The sequence below is a fragment of the Gorilla gorilla genome, chromosome 2, assembly GCF_029281585.2.
Source record: "Gorilla gorilla gorilla isolate KB3781 chromosome 2, NHGRI_mGorGor1-v2.1_pri, whole genome shotgun sequence".
Lineage (NCBI taxonomy): Eukaryota > Metazoa > Chordata > Mammalia > Primates > Hominidae > Gorilla > Gorilla gorilla.
In genome coordinates this window covers 78,013,551-78,033,201 of record NC_086017.1, presented here as the reverse complement: position 1 = coordinate 78,033,201, position 19,651 = coordinate 78,013,551, and the positions used below count along the sequence as shown (strand labels likewise).

Here is a 19,651-nt window from a genome sequence, read left to right as displayed (position 1 = left end):
ACCAGGTACTTAGGATACTGTAATGAACAAAATCCAGCTTCTACCCTTAAAAATGTCATAGTTTAAAAGGGAATACAAACAAAACAGCTAGTAATTTCAGTCCAGGGTGAATTGTGCCATGATAGAGATAAATAAGTATAAAAAACTATGGGAGCATCATAACACTATGGGAGCACAAACATATCTGACCGTCGTTTGGGAAGATCAATGAAATCAAAGGTTGAAGTCTTGACTTAAGGGTGGACTCAGCCTTTACTCTACTTTTCTAGAATAACTAACACATTCAAAGTGCAGCATCAACTTCATCAGACACTAAAATCAGTTTAATGTCTACATATGGGTGGAACCAGTGGATGAAATGGAGACAGCAAGTATTGGCCAAAGGTAATACAGCAAGGACATTGCATATCTTATAGGGAAATAATGTTGGCTAACTCCCAGACCACAGGCTTAACCCAGTGTACTAAGCTGGAGCCACCCTGTGATTTTTCACCATTGTCAGTACTTAGTTAAAATCAAACTAACACACTGGAAAAGGATGATTAATATGTAGAAAAGAGTAGTCCTTTGGAAGATTACATAGAAAGAAAAATAAATTGTTATGCCCTTGAAAGAAAAGCTACTTACTTTTATTTAATAAAGCTTTATTTGTTCTCTAGTTGTTAAGTTTATAGAAATTAAAAGTCTTGACTATTTGTCTTTTGCCAACATGAATTTAAAAGTGGTTTTAAAAAATCTCATTAACATTGTGCTTTTTTTTTCTGTCCCAAGCTGATTCAATACAAAACAGATTACCTCCTGTCTATGCCACTAAAGTGCACATAAATATTTCACAAACCAATTTATCTAAAAATTTTGTCATTCCTCTTTCTGAGTCTGGACATAGAGTGCACTAGAAAGCACTTTAGGTTTTCCAGATAACATAATCAGAGAGGCAAGAGTATATTATATTTGCTTTTCTGCCTCTTGTCTGGGCTTAAAATATTTCACCTGAAGTGTTTTCAGAATTTTATTATGTCAGATTGGCAAACACACAGTTAATGGACTCCCAGAAAATACTTAATTGAGATAATTTAATAGTCATAATAAAGTCCACACTATTGAGCCATAGGGGAAGGAGCGAGAGAGTAAACTTAGTTTTACCAGTTATGGTAGAAAAAAATTATAGTCTTAATGAGCAGGGTGGTCCAGACCAGGGGTCCCCAACCCCTGGGCCATAGACAGGCACTGGTCCATGGAGGTGAGCGGCAGGCAAGTAAGCATGACTGCCTGAGCTCTGCCTCATGTCAGATCAGCCGCGCATTACATTCTTATAGGAGCCTGAACCCTATTGTGAACTGTGCATGTGAGCAATCAAGGCTGCACACTCTTTATGAGAATCTAACTAATGCCTGATGATCTGAAGTGGAACAGTTTCATCCTGAAACCATCCCCCAACCCCATCTGTGGAAAAATTTTCTTCTACAAAACCAGTTCCTGGTGCCAAAAAGTTGAGGACCACTGGTCTAGACCACTGAGAAATACGTGCAAAGAAGAGTTGAGGAGCCTTTGATCCTGAAGTCAAAGTTAGGAAACTGAATGGCCCTCTTCTGCTATTTATTATCAGGCTTTATGTGAGAAATCTATTGCTTCTAGACCAGCAATTGGCAAATGTTTTCTATAAAGAGCCAAAGAGTAGAGAATTTGTGACCTATAGGCTCTACAACCTCTGTTGCAACTCTTCAGCTCTGCTGCTGTAGTGTAAAAGCAGCCACTCACAGCTGATAAAAAAGAAATGAGCATGGCTGTGTTTCAAAAAAAAGTTTGCGAAAACTGGTGGTGGGGCAGTTTTGCTGACCCATGGTCTAGAGAATTAATAATTATGAATCTGAAGGTAAAACCCAAAAGGTACCAGGGAACACTAATCAAGGAGAAATGATCAAGTCTCCATGCCAATAAGACTAAATATAAGTAAACAAGGCCCAGCTTGAGGAAAAATATGAACTCAAAATAATAACAAAATGGGGTTTGAGTCTGAAATCTTAGCTTTGCTATCAAGATCTATGCTTGTCTAGTTTTCTCACTAGCAAAATGATATAAGCAAACATTTATTTCCATCCTACTATCCTGCCTACCTTAAAGATTATTTTGAAGCTGAAAATGAATTATATTTTTAAGTATTTTGGAAAAATGTAAGGTGCTATACAAGTGATAGAAATATTATAAAATGATTTACACAACTCCTACATTGCTGGATTCCATCACCAAATTCTGGGCCCTAGAGTTTCTAATCGAGCAGGTCCGAGGTGGGGCCCAAGGTCTAACATCTCTTATCATTTTCAAGAGATACTGATACTGCCAATTTGGAGACTACTCTTTGAGAACCCCCACTGTACCCTCTTAAAATAGAACATAAATCCAGTGGTAGAAGTGGAGGTTAAGTACACAGATGAAATTCGAAACTAGAAAATTTAGGATTAAGTACAGATTTACATATAGTGAGTATCCCTAATCTTAAGCCTAATTTTTTTGGTTCAGCATATCATAGCATTATACCTTCTATGGGAAAATTTATGTCCTTGGGATAGAGGTAAACATTGTTTTTGTAGCTTCCTAACAGATCCAGAGAAATACACTTAGATTGTGTTGACATCAAAGTATTATCATAGCATTACATATATGTATAGTAAATATAGTTATGTAGAGTTTCAAACAAAAGCAATTAAAGGCATGGTCCTGATTTCTTTTAAGATGTGGATCTAAATGGATAGTGACCCACACACTTAACGCCCTGGGTATTTGCATTTTGACCCACTTGAAATCTACACACTGTGATCATTGAGTGTGTGGACCATTATCCATTGAGTGTATGGTCAGAAAGGCCAGTTGTGACAAGGCAGCATGGGCTCTGCGGTTAGCCAGACCTGACATAAACCCTTTCGCCTCCAGCTCTGAGAGGGCATTGGAGGTAGAGTTCAGATAAAAGCACAGGCTCCAGACCCTGACCCTCTGAATGGAAATCCTGTCCCCACTTTTTAATAACTATGTGATGGTAGGGAAATTGATTAATTGCTGAGTATTACCAAAAATGGCTAATGAAACAAGAATTGATTAAGTGCTAGGTGCTATTATAATTGTTTTGGAGATGTTACACTTAATTCTCACAACTCTGAGGTGGATACTATTATTATGCCCACATTATAGATGTGAAACTGATGAATAGGGAGATTAAATATCTTCTGAAGAGTCACTTAGCCAGAAAAAGACATATCTGGGGATATTATCTTATGGGCGGTTTGACTCCAAAGCCCATTATGCTCTACTATAAGAGTTGGCACACTAAGGCTCTCTTGCTAAAGCCAGTCACTGCCTGATTTTGCAAATAAAGTTTTATTGAAACACAGCCACGTCCATCATTTACAATATAATCTATGGCTTCTTTCATATTACATTGCAGAGTTGAGTGGCTGCAACAGAACAAAGAATATATGGCCAACAAAACCTTAAATATTTACTATTGGTACCTTTATAAAAAATGGACACTTACTCCTGCTCTATGAGGCCCTACAATTAGCTGTCTTAGCTATCTGGCAAGTTACTTCATTTATTCCAGTCACAGTTTCCCTCACTATAAAGTAAAGATACCACCGACCTTGCAGAAGCCCAAGAGCTTTCCATTTCTACTATACACTTATTCACTCTGCCTATTAGAGGAAATGTAATCTAAACACAGGTTTGGTCACTTGATGCTTGCAGAGTCCAATTAACAAGAGCCAGGTCTGGTATAAAGAAAAGTGACTTTTTATTCCAAAGCTAGCTAAGGGGAAGAAGTACAGCCTTCTTCCCTTAAGAAGACTGCTTCGATTTTGCAGCAGAAAGAGGATGATTTTAAAAGGGGCGACTATATAGTGATAGAAATGAGCAGGTGGGGGTGGTCCATGTGCTAGTTTGGTGCCTTATCTACTGAGCAGCTGAGCTGGTATCTTCATGGGCATAAATAGGTTTTAATGGTGGCCAAAAACTTTCCAGGTGGGAGAAAGTTTGTAGTGGGCATACTTAAGGTTGTAAATCAACTGTTATCTCTCGGGGCAACCTCCTGGTGGTTGAGAGTTCTGTTCTGGAATTTGCCCTGTAGGAAGTGTCCAGTGAAGAGGAAGTAAAAGGCTATTATTTGCATCTCTAAAAAACTAAGTAGGAAGAGGGGAGCAGGGGGAAGTGGAGAAGAGAAAAGAACAAAAAATAATTTAAAAAATAGTAATTCATTCTCTTTTCTTAGAAAAATGGGGATACTCAATTACAGAAAGTGTTGCTAATAATTTCTTAAATTGTTTGACCACAGACGTTCTGGCATGTTTTGCCTCTCAAAGTCTCCCGTTAATACCACGAAGAACTATTTTTTTCAAGGAGCACAATTTGCGGAATTTTAATAGGCTCATGGTCCAGCTGCCTCATTTTCACATAAAGAAACAACTCAGGCATTTTGCATAGGATTTCACTGCTAATCAGGCGATGAGGGGATTTGAATCAGCTCTCCTGATCTCAGAATGGGGCTCCTCACCCCTGCAGGTGGTGTGCTGTCATCTTCTATCCAGTCCTCCCCATGTTCTTTCAAGTCACATGGCTTTCCTTCTGTCTGTCAAACCTTTCTTTCTCAAGACAAGACTGTGAGCTCTTCGAAACTAAAATTCATACCCTTCTTATCTCAGCCCCCAGCAAACTGAACAATGCTTGTAATGTGGTTGGCATTCAGTAATTGCATATTGAATGAATAGGAGATTGAACAAAAGCCATGCCCTTCCCCAGCATTTGGGATTTCATTTCTTCCTTCAGTCACCATCTTCTTTGTCTAACTTTGATATGAGGTGCAGATTTTCCCTATTCAAACTACAAAAATTTCTCTTTACTTCAGTATATGCAAAATGCCCTCTGTCACAAAATACATATATGATGCTGTAGCTTGCATTTATTTCAATTAAATTACATGAAATCAAGGGCATATATTTGTAAAAGAAAGAAGAAATATGCAAATGGCAAAGGATCCAAAAAATGTTAAGGTCATCACAAAGTGAGGCCTTCTCCTCTCAGAGTACAACTCTAGCATTTAATGATGTATTCTGCATATGGCACAGCCCTCTATTCTAGCCAATGACTGTACCTTATATTCAGCTGAATAAAGACTAACGTTTCCTAACCCTGAAAACTTGACTGGGTAAGACTTTTTGATTGATGAGACCTCACAGACATCTCCAAGCTGACATGAAAAATGGCCACAATGTATCTGGTATCTATGTCATCAAGATTCAATAAAGAGAAATGTATATCAGCTTCATAAGCAAGTCATACAACTTACACCTTACAAGTTGAATTTGAAACCAGCCCCTACCTGCAATGCCCTTTCACTATACCGTATGCTGCACACATTCATTGCTTGCAGAGTTATGAATAAGAAAGTAGGGATTCCCAAAGCTTGCTGGGAAGCTAGCTGCCTGGACCCACATCACAGAGTGGGGAGGCACTTCTGAATCGGAAATGTGGCTGAGAAATTTCAACAATATGAATGCCAGTGTAAAAGATTTGCCAAAATCTGAAGGCCATTTCCTCTCAATCTGGGACTGTCAGGCGAATAAAAGGCGAGCAGAGCCATTGGACTGGGCCTCAATATTTGGGTTGCTTTCCAGGGGCAGATTTTGTAAGGGGGTTGGGTGAAGCCTCATCACAGATTTTAATTTCCGCTCATTCTAAGAGAAAGCTATTGATCTTAGACTGAGGGAATAGATTGTTAAATCCAAGACTGAGGGAATAGATTGAGAGTAAAGGCACTCAAATGTGAAAGTTGGCCAGACCTCACAGCTTTTCCTCATAAGCCAAAAACCAAGACACAGTTTTTCATTATTATAACTCAAGTCCTTCAAACCAAGTAGACTTATTTTTGTTAATAATAAAACCAAAGGTGATATCTGTCTATCCACCTAGCAGTTGATAATGCTAACAACAGTTCTGAAATGAAATTTGTAGCCAGAGCTATTTGGAGATAAACTGAAGAAGCCAGCCCTGTTTGGGAATGACTAAAGAGACCACATATGAGTTTTTATTATCTTGGTTAAATAAATGGGAAACATAAAACCTGGGAGATGAGACCATAAGATTTCTTAGTCTTTTCTATTGATTAGAAAACATCTCCAGAAAAGACTCAAAACTGTTTAAAAATAAAACTGTATTTTTTTTCCTGTTTGCTCCTGTGCCTTCCAAGAAAGGCAAGGCTTTTTCCCCTCCTCTTTACAGCAGCTGGGAGAAATGAGTTTCCAGTAAATAACAAGCTTACTTATCAGATGTTCTTGATAGAGCTGTGATCATCTTTATTGCAATTATTTTTAATATCTCTTGGCAATGTTCTGCTTTCTGATTTAAGATCATGGACCTATAAAAGTTTCCTACCTGCCGCTTAACATTGACCTCAGCATGAATTTCTACAGGATGCTCAAGAGCATGTTGTAAGCACAAAGACAGCAAACAAAAATAGAGAAAAGCAATGAAATAAAAAATAAATGTAACAAATAATAATAATAATAGCTTTCCCAGCTTTCTGAATATGCTCCAAACATGTTTTCTATATCACGGTTATTGTTTAAGTCAATCTGAACTAAAATACAAGAGCTGGGCTAGGATAATCTGGCATTAAAATATAAAAGTTTGTTAATATTGTCAGAAAGAACGTGAGAACATTTTCCCCAGGGCTTATAAAGGCAGTAAAGCACAGTGGTTATTGGCGACAGAATTAGGATATCTGAGTTCTAACTCATCTTCCTCATTTCCTCTCAGAGAAGTAACATAACCTCTTTGTGCCTCAGTTTTTCATCTATAAAATAGGGATATTAATATCAACATTAAAGATAAGGATGGCATTAATTAAAGCTAGTACAAGACTTATTATTTTCCCTGGCACAGAACACATACTCAGTAAATTAGTTATTATTAATATTATAAAGATGAAAATGATTCTGTTCATCATTTCAAAGTTATATTCATTGTTAAATACCCAATTCAAAATGTAGGTCACTGAACTGTTTTCCCTTCTAGATACAATACAGATAAAACAGGTTAACATTAATGGATCATTTTATTGCCCTACAAATATGTGCTGAGCAATGTTTATGCATTTACTCATTTAGTGGGCACAGCAGCCACAGTATCTGTTCCTATTTTGCAGATGAGGAAACTGAGGCCTAGCAAAGTCATGTAGTTTGCCTAAAATCTCACTTAATAAGAAGCAGACCCAGGAGAAAATAAAACAACCAAGCAGACAAACAAGAACTTCTACCTGATTTCCAATCTGATGCTTATGACTACCAGGCAGCGTCGCTTACAAATTTAGATTGCATGCCTGCTTTTGGATCCTCATTCCTTTTTATTTCCCAGATACCTGGTTAGAAGGGCTAGCCTGAAAGCCAAAATCTCAGAAATATCCTGACTGCTGGTTTAAGAGTCTGTCCCTTTCTCCAGACCTTATTCAGGATGCTGGATCCTCCCTCCCTGATTCTGCTGCAGTAAGCCCAGTTTGGTGCTTGTGCTTTTTTACCATGTTCCGGGCTAGTATATTCTGCCACTGCACTTAGTTTCTTCAAAAGAACTCAGATGTCAGAAATGGTACCCTTGGGCCAAATACAGTCTGCTTGACCCTGGGGTTTGGACCACCTGGTACTCGAAGATGGAAAAAAAGTAGTAACCTAATTATTGCAACCACCTGCCTGCAACCGCTGTTGTGTTCCTGACTGCTGCCAGGTGCTATGCTGGCAGGCTTGGATCAATTAGTAATTGTAACTGAAGCTGAATGCAATTAATTATATAACTTTAAGCTGTTCAAGTTTGACACCCTGCAATTACTTCATGAAACTGGGATATAATGGAGGTTTACAAGAAATGAAGAGAAATTATTATGAATAAGATTTCCATCAGTATTTTCTTCAGGTTTGGATCATACTCAATCTTCACGTATCATGTGAAGCACTTTCCATTTTCCCTTTATGGATGGAATGATTTGTTAATTTCCAACTTGTGGCCCAAGACTTTTAAAAGGGGTGGCTATGATGCTCATAGATCACAAGGGACAATCACTTCCCTTTGGGCCACACAGTGACAGGACTTCTACAAGGCATAAGAGAGTGGAACAGAGTGTGAACTAAGGAGTCACAGGGATTAGGGTTTGAGACATGGCTCCATCTGAAATAACGGGGCAGGTGATATCCTCACTCAACTTCCATACCCTCATCTGTAAGTTAGGGATGATATTAATGCTGGAAAAAGTAAGCAAGACAGAATCTACAAACTGACTAACATAATACCTGACATAAGGTAAAGGCTTGGTAAATGCGAATGTGCTATCCCTGTCTGCTAAGGCTGCACAGTTCTGGGGGTTGACAAGCCTTCTACTGAGACTGTCATAGTTATAGCTTCCCCACTGACCAGGCACTGCAGAGTCACGCACTGGCTAATGACCCAGGATTTGGAGTCTGCTGTACGTGGGTTCTTGTCATGAATGCCACCTAATGAGGAGTATGCCCAGAGATGAGTAATACAATTTACTCAAGTCTCAGTTTCCACATCTTAAAATGGGAGAAATGTTACTTAACTCATAGGACTGGTTTGTTGATAAGGCATGGGCCTGATGTAACTGGTTTGTTGATTAACTGGGTTGTTGATAAGGCATAACCCCGATATAAGTAATCAATATAATCAATGCATCTCAACTTTTATTTATGGCAAAATTTTAAAATTATGATTTGTATTTTTCTCTTGGTATTTTTCCCTATCTTCATTGCAGAATGGTAGCCAAGCCTTTCTATGCTCTCTTCCTCCATTATGTTTGGTGGGGGGCAGAAAATAGAAGTTAAACAATGTCCCAAGGGCACTGGGGAGAATAGAAGTGTGGGGTGTGTGTGTGTACTTAAGAAAATGACAAAAGTTCAAGTTGAGGGAGAGGAGAACTACCCCCAAGGCAGGGCCCCCAGAACAGGGAAAGTCACATGTGTTCCCTGGCAAAGCCTAGAGTATTAGCAAGAACACTGAGCAGATGGCTATATGGCTTCTCTAAGAAAGGCGGACCTGGTCTCTGGACTCCCATGTGGGGATGAAAGAAGAGACACATGAGCCTCAAGGAAACAGGAGTTTGGAACAAGAGGATTGCCAGCTGCAATATTATAAGCTAAAGAGGCTCCACTTTGCAACTAAGTTCCCTAGATTTTACTATAATCTAGAAGCAAAAGGAAGCCCCAGTAATAATTGTAGCAGGAGGTGGCTGAATGCTCACCAAACCCACTTTCCTGCTTAGGTACACTGGGAAATTACATTTATCAGTTTTCCCTGCAGTAAAGGTGGGATCTTGCAGGTGGATCTTGCAGGTAGATCTGGCCAATGGATTATGGGAAAAAGTGATGTAGACAATTTCTAGGTCTCTAAAACCCTTCAGGTGATGTGCCATGCTCTTTCTTTTTGCTTATTAGCTGACTGGATGCAGAGGATGAAGGAGGGTTATCTTAGGATGTTTTAGAAAATACTGGCAAAAAGAAATGGACAGATCCAGGATCCCTGAACACCAAATGAAAAGTCACCTGCCAAATAAGCAATCAGACAATGGCAACACTAAGAAATTAATTTGCTATTAAACCACTAAGAATTGGATGCTGTTCATTAAGCTGGCTAGCATTAATTACTCTTACTAATAAAAGGCCTGACATAGGATTTTTCATCAACCCTAAAGGATGGGAGTTAGAAAACAGAATTAAAGTGATTGAAGGGGAACAGAATATAAGGAAACTCACACTTAAGTTTGTGCATAGCTTTCTTATTATAAAAACTGAACTTTTCACGCAGCAATCTAAGCAACATGTAGGCAATAGCAATGAAAAAAGGCAAGTATTTCTTACCATGGATTGTTCTGATGACTAATTCAGGGGAGTCATATGACAGGGTTCTCTCGCTCAAGGAAAATGTCAAGGTTGGAGTGGCTGTCTCTTAGCCATGAGAACACCATGGATTCATCAGATGGAAACAAGAATCTTAACCAACCCATGAAGTTCTCTCTGCAAATACAAGTGATGCTAATTCCTGGCAGTTTACAATAAGTAAAACATGAACAAATAAAATAAAACGAGTCTGTGAGAGCTCAATTCCAAAGACCTTCAAAGCCATAGGAGAGCTTTGCAAATGACAGCTCAGAAACATCCTCATTTCTATCCACATCTTTCAGCTTTCCCAGCAAAATTCCTATTCTTTCCACTCTCTCATCTACCACCTTCTCAGCTTCTAATCATGACCTCAGAGCTCTCTCCAAACTGCAGCACTTTTTAACTGGTCCTTGAAAGTGTCCTGTGACCTGTCACAAACAACTTTATTCATTTCAGTGATTTGAAGCATCTGGGAAATAAATTTTATTAACTCCACTAATTGGGTCTGATGTGAATAGTTTGCTATTGGATCTATATATAGATACACCTGGTTGAGCACTGGATCGTGTTAGATTTTGTATCATTTAAAAATATTTGCTGAGAAAATTATGCTACCAATAGTCACCTAGGGGAAAATGATAGCTTGACTATGAGCAAAAAGAGTAACTCATTTTGTCCATTCATGAGTGAGAAGGACATTCATTGATTTGTCTGCCCAACATCCATTCCCTCTCCTTGTACTATTAAGACTCAACTTCCCTTTGGGGACCAAGCCTCCCTTACTCTCAGTTCATGTGGCTTATAAGCAGCTGGTCCCACTCTCCATTCCCTCCTCTCTCTAGTTTCAAGACTTTGGAAAAGATTCAAGTTTGCCCAGGGCATGCCACCCTGCTGATTTCTGCTTGGTTCGGAGAGGAGTTACCCAGGCCCAAGTCCCTAGGACTTCTCAAGGAATTACACTGAAAGATGAACTCTTTCCATTGGGAATTTAAACCTGGCAGAATATAAGCCTGGAGATGGTGGGGGCCACCTCATCACCACTTTGGAAGTGCTACTTAAGAATAAAGCCAACACAGAGGAGAGGTGAACCAAAACATGAAGAGAAAAGTATCGGTGATGATTATGGTCGAGCACCTAGATCTAGCTGTATTTTAAAAGAGCAATTAATGGCCTTTTGAGCTTCAGCTACTTTGATTTGGGTTTCTCGAAAAGCATCAAGTCTTCATATTATGGGACTGAATTTAACCGACAGCATTAGGGTCAGATTTCTGTGGTATATTCAGTCATCTTTGACTTTGGACTGTCAAAATTGTCTTGCTCACTGACTTGCACCAGGGTTTTACAGCACTATCACTGTGTTTACTTCTTATGGAACTTGTCAAAAAGTCATAAGCTTTTTACATGACTAAAAATTATATAGATGTCTGGGAGGTTTGGGAAAACTGCAAAAAAAAAATGCAGATTCCTGAGCTCTGCACCCAAAGAATCTGACTTAGCAGGTCTTTTGAACGTTCCACAAACCAGCATTCTCAACAAACAGCCTAGGTGATTCTGATGCAGGTAGACACACTTTCAGAAACAGTGCTGTGGCAAAAAGATCAGAACTCAGGGCTCTGAGTCATATAGAAATGAATTTCAAATCCTGCTTCTAAGGCCTACAAAATTATTCTTTGGGCAAATTTCTTAATCTTTGTGTCCCTCAACTCCCTAACTTATAAATGAAGATAATGCCATCATAGAGGGCTTTGTAAGATAATGTTTATAAAGAATTTACCACAGTGCCTATCATGTAGTAAAACTCCATTAAATGATGTCTATTGGTAATTCATTTACATGAATGAGCTTCTCAGATAAGCTAATCATTGCTAATTAGAATCCAGTAGCATATAAGATTTTGTAGCAATGAGACATAGAATGTATAAGTTTTGGTGTAGAACAGGGGAAGCAGGCTATATTCCTCAGTTCCATAGTTTGAATGTGTTCCCCAAAGTTCATGTGATGGAAACTTAATCCCTAATGCAACGGTGTTGATTATGGTGATTACATCATAAGGGATCTGTCCTTATAAATGAATCAATGTCATTATCACAGAAGGGGGTTAATTATCTTAGGTGTGAGTTAGTTATTGCTGGAGTCAGTTGCTGATGAAAATCGTGAGTTTGGTTCCCTTTTCTCAGTTCTCAAGCTTTTTTGCCCTTCTACCTTCCACCATGGTATGACTCAGCACAAAGGCCCTCCCTTGCCTGGAACCTTGATACTGGACTTCCCAGCCTCCAGAACTGTGAGCAAGAAATTTCTTTTCTTTATGAATTACTAAGTCTGGTGTATTCTATTATAGCAACACACAGCAAACTAAGATATTTAGCCTAATAAATGTTCTGGTATACAAAGGACAGGAAAATACCAAGAAAAGCTGCCTACCTTACTTTATAATCTTGCCTAAAGCCACTTAGGACATTGTCAATATAATTTTAGCCTTCACACTGAACATTTTTGTACATTAAATAACAATAGCTTAAATACATAAGTGAGTAAGGCAATGGAACTGGCATAGTATTACAAAATATGTTGCAGCTTGTGTAACAGTTATGGGTATACAAAGGAGAATGTTAATGGTGAAAGGTGTAGAGGGAATCAAGAGGATAGCTGTATGAGGTATAAGTCTATGTGGCATTGTTATGTGAAATACAACTTTTGAAGGATGGCCATCCTGAGTTTAAGTCATAGAGGCCCCATGTCAGCAAGTCACTTAGTTTTTTAGATTCTAGTTTCTAGTGTATAAATTGAGGAAAATAAAGCCAATGTTATTAGGTTGTGTTGAGGACTCAACAAAATGACTGTGCAACACTCTTAATAAAGTGCTAGCCATAGGGCTGATGCTCAACAAAAGTAGCTATTACTATTATTTCTTATTATGGTTTTACCGAAGATCTTGTTTTTTAAAAGCTGGCAAAAATGAGGATTTTTTTTTCTGAAAAGAAACATTTTAAAATTTTTTACAGACATGACAGTGAGGAGAGGAAGCAATCAGAAATAACCTAGCTCATCAATTTCAATAGGCGGGAAAGAAAGAAAGAAGTAAATGAAGGGTTAAAAGAAGTACTTTCTGCCAGTACCATCTTGTAACACCTCATTTCTCAGATGAGGCCTTGGTTAACATTCCTTTCGGTGAAGCAGCAAGAACCCACTAGTACCAGTCATGGCTCTCATGTTAAGGAGTCTCCAACAGCTATCTCCAAAATCCATTTTTTAATGATTTGCCTTTGTTGCCATAACAGTTGCAAAAAGTGAAAATCAATTCTACAAATTTCTTAATTTCCAAACTGCCCTGGGCTTTGGCTGATAAAACAATGATTTAAGTCAATGGCTGAGGTGGGAATTTGAGCATGTTCTTCAAGGATAATCACAAGGCTCCTCCTTGAGATGCATTTATTTTTAACCAATTACTCGACCTCTGAGTGTGGCGATTAAACAGAGAAGTGTAGGAAACACAAAGAGTGGGAACTGCAAACCAGCTTCATTCGTCTTTGTATCTTAGGAAACTGCAGGTGTGTGTTAATGAATTACATGACTGGTAAAACAAAATTAAAGGCAGCTGCATGTGTTTACGAAACTGCAGCAGCAAATTACAGGTATCTGTAGCATCCATAATTCATCCATAATTTGACAATTTTCATATTACTGAAATAAAGAATCAAGTCATGCAGATGATTACAGTATTTGCCTCTCAGCACAAGAGACCTTGCTTCACTACCTATGCAGTATCTCAAATGAAATAAATACAGCTTTTCAGGTGGAGGTGGACCTTAAGATAAAGGAAGAAAGTATTGCAGACAACCCAGCCCCCAGCTCCATGTCCTATGCCTCTAACTTCTATTTCCTTGTCAATAGAAGAAAGTTTGCACACAACCTTTAGAAACACACGTGCTAGGTCTTCTTTTGACATTGCTTCCTAAATCTAGAATCCTGAGGTAAGTTTCTCAAGACTCTGCTAAAGTTTTGAAGTTTGTCCTCCCAAATATCATGTTGAAATTTTATCCCAAAGCTGGAGGTGGAGTCTAATCCGAGGTGTTTGGGTCATGGGGACAAATCCCTCCTGGCGGGCTTGGTACCATCCTTGTTGTAATGAATGAGTTCTTGCTCTATTCATTCCCACAACAGCTGGCTGTAAACTACAGCCTGACACCCCTCTCTCTTACTTCCTCTCTTGCCATGGGATCTCTGTCTCCACACACTGGATCCCCTTTGCCTCCACACACTGGATCCCCTTTGTCTTCAGCCATGAGTGGAAGCTCCTTGAGACCCTCATCAGAAGCAGATGTTGGTGCCATGCTTCTTGTACATTCTGCAGAACTGTGAGCCAAATAAGCTTTTTTTCTTTATAAATTGCCCAGTCTCGGGTATTCTTTTATAGCAACACAAAATAGACTAAGACAGACCTTATGCCTTCATTTCAATTTATTTATCTGTGAAATGGGATAGCCTTAGTGACTAACAGAGTTTCTATATTTACTTTAGTTAATTAAGACTAATTGACCTCATACACATAAAGTGACTAGTGTAATGGCTCACCCCAAGTAAGCACTTAGGGAAAATTTAACTATTAATATCTCCAAGCTTCAGTTTTCTTAACCATAAGTTGAGGGTAAAAAACGTTGCTTACTACATATGGTCATCAGGAGGATGGAATGAGATAATGCGTGCAAACAGCTTAACTTACTTCCAGGCACACTCAGTATTACAGTCAGTAGTAGACATAATAATAGCAGCAGTTGTATCTCAAATAGGCAGAATAAAATAATATTGCTAATCATTTAAAAATTTCTTTTATGTATACATTCCAAGGCAGGCTTATCACTTCTTTGAAAAAGAAATTCATTTTGTTATTCTATATTCCATTTCAGAGTGATGTAGATATTATTGGAGACTGGATTTTTACAAAGCATCTTGTACTTGAATAAATTTAATCTTGATAAAAAATCCCTGTATGAAGGGATGTCCTGTGCCTTGGAGGGATAACCCTTAGCTCTGCCTCCCCAAAGAAGGCTGAGCAGAGCTGCACCTGGGCTTCTCTGCTGCTTGATGAGGATGAATCAGGAGGCTGCTTTGGAAAGCTGCCGGAGTTGGGAGGAAGGCTGAACACAGCATGGAATGTGACAGAGACAGCGCTGAGAAGCTACAGAGACACAGGCCAAACGCTTTTCTGAATTCTCTCTGACATTCCCCAGAACGAACTTTCTCAAACACCTGTCATTGCACAGATGAGATCAAGGGCCTGGTGTTAACTGTTACAATTACCATCACTGAAATTTTGGAAGACAAGACAATGAAAATGTATAGTAAATTTAAAATAAACTTTCTGAGCCAAACTGATCTGAACACATGTCAAAGCTTATTGCCCATTTATAAGGGCCTCTGCAGGCAGAATACATTCATGCAAAATGATATGAGAGAAGGAGGTTAAATACATAAGGCTTCTTGCAAAATACAGACTGCTATGCTACGTCAAATAGCTCAAAAGGTCATATGTTTACCAGTGGTAGGATAAATTTGTGGCACAATATGTAGCCATCTTCAGATAGGACCCATTAGTCAAAAAACAACAAGTAATCTATGAGAGAAAAAATGACAAGCAAATTGATCTGTGGCTATTAATTAGACAAACTAGGTAACAAAGTTTCTCCTGCCTCTTCTACACAGAACCAATTAGCACTGAGACTCTGAGCAGAGGTCAAAGACAAGAACATTGGCAGAAGCAGAGTCCTGCTTTTTCTCAAATTTCTGTAGCATATAATCAAAGGCACCAAACAATTGATTTATTTCTCAGAAATTGAGGCAACATTTTTCTCTCACAACAATAAAGATAATGTTATATTTTATATGTGTTTGGCACATCATTTTACCAAGTGTGTTTTCTCTGCCACATTTAATGCTTACAATAAGTCTGAAAGGTAGGCAGGGCAGGTGTGAGCCCTGTTTTATACACAAGGATCAGGAAATCTAGAGAAGTTCAATGTCTTTGCTCAAAGCCTATCATTAAGCGGAAGAAAGAGCCAGGGATGGAATTCATGTTCAATAGAGCTACAAAAAAAAATGTTTTGCCTTCAAATCTTTCAAGTGTTTCAAGAAAATTGTCTCTGGTTGGAGCCTGTGGTAGACACAGATAGAGACATGCATTCAATGCCATGGGTGGTTTTGAGGAGTGTTTCATATTCTTTCATGTGACGGTCAATCAGGTGGGGCCACTAGAGGAGACAGGGGAGGCTCAGGAAAGCAAGCTTAACATATTAAGAGGCCCTAGAGATTGAAGGCATGGCATGTTGCATGAGGCCACATGGGAGAGACACTAGGCTGGACAAGAGGCAGAGGCAGGAGCAGAAAGTTGGGAGGTGGGGATATTTTGCAGCCTTTTTTGGAGTTTTATTGGGAAAGGCAGGGGTGGGTAAACTATTGAAGATCAACTCTTTTGGATAATTTGGCTGGCTCTAAACTATAAGAGTGGCTCCTAGTTGCCTGATACCTGGCCCTGGAGTGGTTAAAGCAGAGGAGTGTTGCCTTCTGGGTATATGGGCCAGGTTAAGGAGGTATGGCTCAGGATTACTTAGTTTCCATAACAAGGGTATGCTCCTGGCTGAGTCCACTAAGAACCAATTATCTCTAGGACAGGCAGTCTCTCCCCAACTAGAAAGTTTTTGTTTCTTTTTAAGATGTCAACACATCATTATATATAGAATATATATACATACACACACACACACACACACACACACACATATATATACACACACAAGAGGTATTTTAAAGTCCTTATTCTCTCTTTCCACTAAATCTATCAGCTCCAGCATCTCCAAATTTCCAGCCGATTTAAGCCATTTAAGTCTTTTCAAATAACAAATCTGTTGTATAAATGTAGGCTTACCACTTCAGAAATTATCACCTTTAGCATCTAATAAACAATGTTATTAGATGAGCTATTTTAGCTGTAGGATTTTCCCCAAGTGTGTTCTGTTAGAATTTCCTATGCTTACCCTGGCAGACCTCTCAACCTCAGTTATAAATTGGGATCACCCGGGGAGAGTTAAAGAACTACAGAAATCTGGGTTCCACCCATGAGATTCTGATCTAGTCTTAAGATATTTGTAGATTACTTATAGGGGAAATCTAGAGTAAACCATAAGAAACATGTTTTTTAAAAAATAGCAGGACTTTTCAGAGCCTTTAATACATCCATGCATTATGTGGGTCTCCAAGATGGGGAACTATGGTTTATGGTGTTTGGCAAACTTATTTTTATTCCACAGTCCTTTGGGTGTTGAACATCTCCTGAGATTCTTGTTCCACACTAGCCTCTGAACGCTGGGAGAGGAGGAGGAATGTTTTGGTGGGATCTAAGCTTTATCAAGAGTCAAAGGCACCTCTTAAGGAGAAAGACGGCATCTAAAGATAGATGAGATAAAGACAAACTTCCTCATCTACACCTTGCTACACAAAGTGTGGTCCCTACGCCAGCCTCAACAGAACCCCTGAGAGCTTGTTAGGAATGGCAGAATCTCAGGGTCCCCCATCTTAGACCCACTCAACCAGAATCTGCATTTTGACAGGATTCCAAGGCAGTCATACGCATGTTAAAGTTTAAGAAGCAGTGCTCTAATACCCCAGTTTTTCTCAAGCTCTTCCAAAGTTCCATCATTCTGACTTTGAGGAAACTTCTACCAATGTATCAACAGAGGTTCCTTCTGTAGAAAATCTTTAACATTCTATGGAAAAAACTGATAAAATCCAGGGTTGTGGTTGCACAAGCTTGAGGGACAGGGAGGGCAGTGATAGAGAACATGAGGTGGACCATGTCCCCCGGGTTGTGTAAACCAAAGAAATTGTTTCAAAATGGAGGCTATACCCTTTGAAAGATGAAGGCTTTTTACGTCAATTTTGTCCAGGAGCTTTAATGAATTCAGCTTTATCAGTACAAGTTAATACTTTTTGTGTACTTCATAGGGCCTAGGCATCTTTTTTCTTTTTATTCTATATGTATTTTATCACATAGTAAGGAATGCTGAGGTGCTTAAGCCATCCAATAAATTGAAAATACAAACTTTACATTTCTATATTTGTCAGTATACAGGATCCTGAAGATGAATCTTGAACTCAGAGTGATAAATCAGTTTTCAAGGAAAGCCACATAATCCGTCAGTCTGGCTAACTGCTGTTCATTGGGTATTGGGGGAAGTGGAGCAGGCTCTGATAAGGGAATAAACTTGTTAAAGGAAATATCCAGGGCCCCTGCAACTGGCTTTCTGGGCAGAACCATTCTTGTGGTGGAATCAACTTGCCATCCTTGTTCTAATAAGCCTTTCACAGCCTCTTCTATAGGAAGTCCAACAAAAGCTGCAAAATCATCAGTGATGATTGAAGTATATGCTTGAGAGACCAGGGCAAAGGCGTGTCTCCTTGTTGCATCTCTAAGTGCTTCCATAATTGGCTGGACTGTCTCAGACCACTGGTGAGCGTTGATGGTTGTATCGATCCCAGGGAAATCTCTCTGCCAGATTCTTCGTCCTACTGACCAAATTCCCCCAAGTTCAGAATTTGCAGATTTTGTAGCAGGTGGTATTCTTTTCCAAAGATATCTTGCATTATTCATGTCATTATGGAGCAAACATAAAGCTAGACGCTGACCATACACTGGGGGTGTAGCAATTCCTCCAGGGGCCTCGAGCTCCTGGTTCTCGCACTGATCCAGCAACTTTTTGAAACTAAAGGTGCTTTCTGCCATCACCGCCACTGGCATCTTCACAGCCGGTCTCCGGGCCTAGGCATCTTGATGCCACTTTATAGTCATTATTTTATATTATCATCACAACAACTCTCTAAGATATGACCTATTACTATCCCCAATTTTTTGATGAGGAAATGGAATGTAAATGTAAAAGACATTGTGCTCAGGTTAAAAGTCAAAGAGTTTGGAGTTAAAAGAAGCAGAAGCTGGGATTTGACCCTAAGTTGAACTCTGAAAACTGCACTTTTACTACAGAAAAACTAGGTTAAAAAATTGTAAGATGGACTATTGAAGTGGGAAATTAAAGAAGAGTCCAGGAATCGCATTTGAAGAGAGATTGATATAAAAGGTGTGGCCAGGAAACATATTCTTAGTTTTGCCTAATTTTAAATAAACTCTACATAAGTAGCCAATGGGGAAACAAATATTTGCCACATGATTACAATGTCCAATCATATTAACAAATAATTTTCATAGCAATTTTGAAATCTACAAATAGCTACCATCTTGTTTTGTCCCCACAGCTGTTCAGTGGAGAGTTTTACCATCCACATTTTTTAAGTACGAATTAAAGCACAGAAGTCCTGAGATCTCAAAGTCAGGAAGTGATGGTCATAAGATTAAAAGTCAGGTCTTAAAACATTCAAATGCTGGGCTCCTTATACTTCAGTACGGCCACCTTCCCAACCATCAGATAAATAGTATGTTCTTCAAAATAAAAGACAGTGCATACCTCAGTTGGCCAGCCCAACATGGACAGGCAACATACAGCAAAGGAAAGGGCTCCTAGAAATAAATGGATAAAACAACAATAACAAAATTTAGAAAATGCCTTCCAAGAATTTTTCACACTTTAGCAGACGCTCGATACTAACAAATGGTCGGTTCTGGTACCTAGGAGCACAGAAAGTTATTTTCCCACAGCCCTTAAATTTGTTTTTTGGGTTTTCTTTTT

At 39.0% G+C, this 19,651-nt stretch overlaps 2 protein-coding genes across 3 annotated transcripts in view; both read right to left on the bottom strand.

The window, feature by feature from the left end:
• Positions 1-19,651, bottom strand: part of TAFA1 (TAFA chemokine like family member 1) — a 543,464-nt gene that overhangs the window by 382,986 nt on the left and 140,827 nt on the right. The gene's annotated exons all lie outside the window — the stretch shown is intronic.
• On the bottom strand, positions 17,951-18,741 carry LOC101129256 (COP9 signalosome complex subunit 8-like). Its single transcript, XM_055383412.2, has one exon. The coding sequence runs from the start codon at positions 18,706-18,708 to the stop codon at positions 18,079-18,081; it is 630 nt and encodes a 209-aa protein (XP_055239387.2). The 5' UTR covers positions 18,709-18,741; the 3' UTR covers positions 17,951-18,078.

Coding starts and splice junctions, on each gene's coding strand:
- LOC101129256 (XM_055383412.2), bottom strand. CDS start 18,708: ATGCCAGTGGCGGTGATGGCAGAAAGCACCTTTAGTTTCAAAAAGTTG.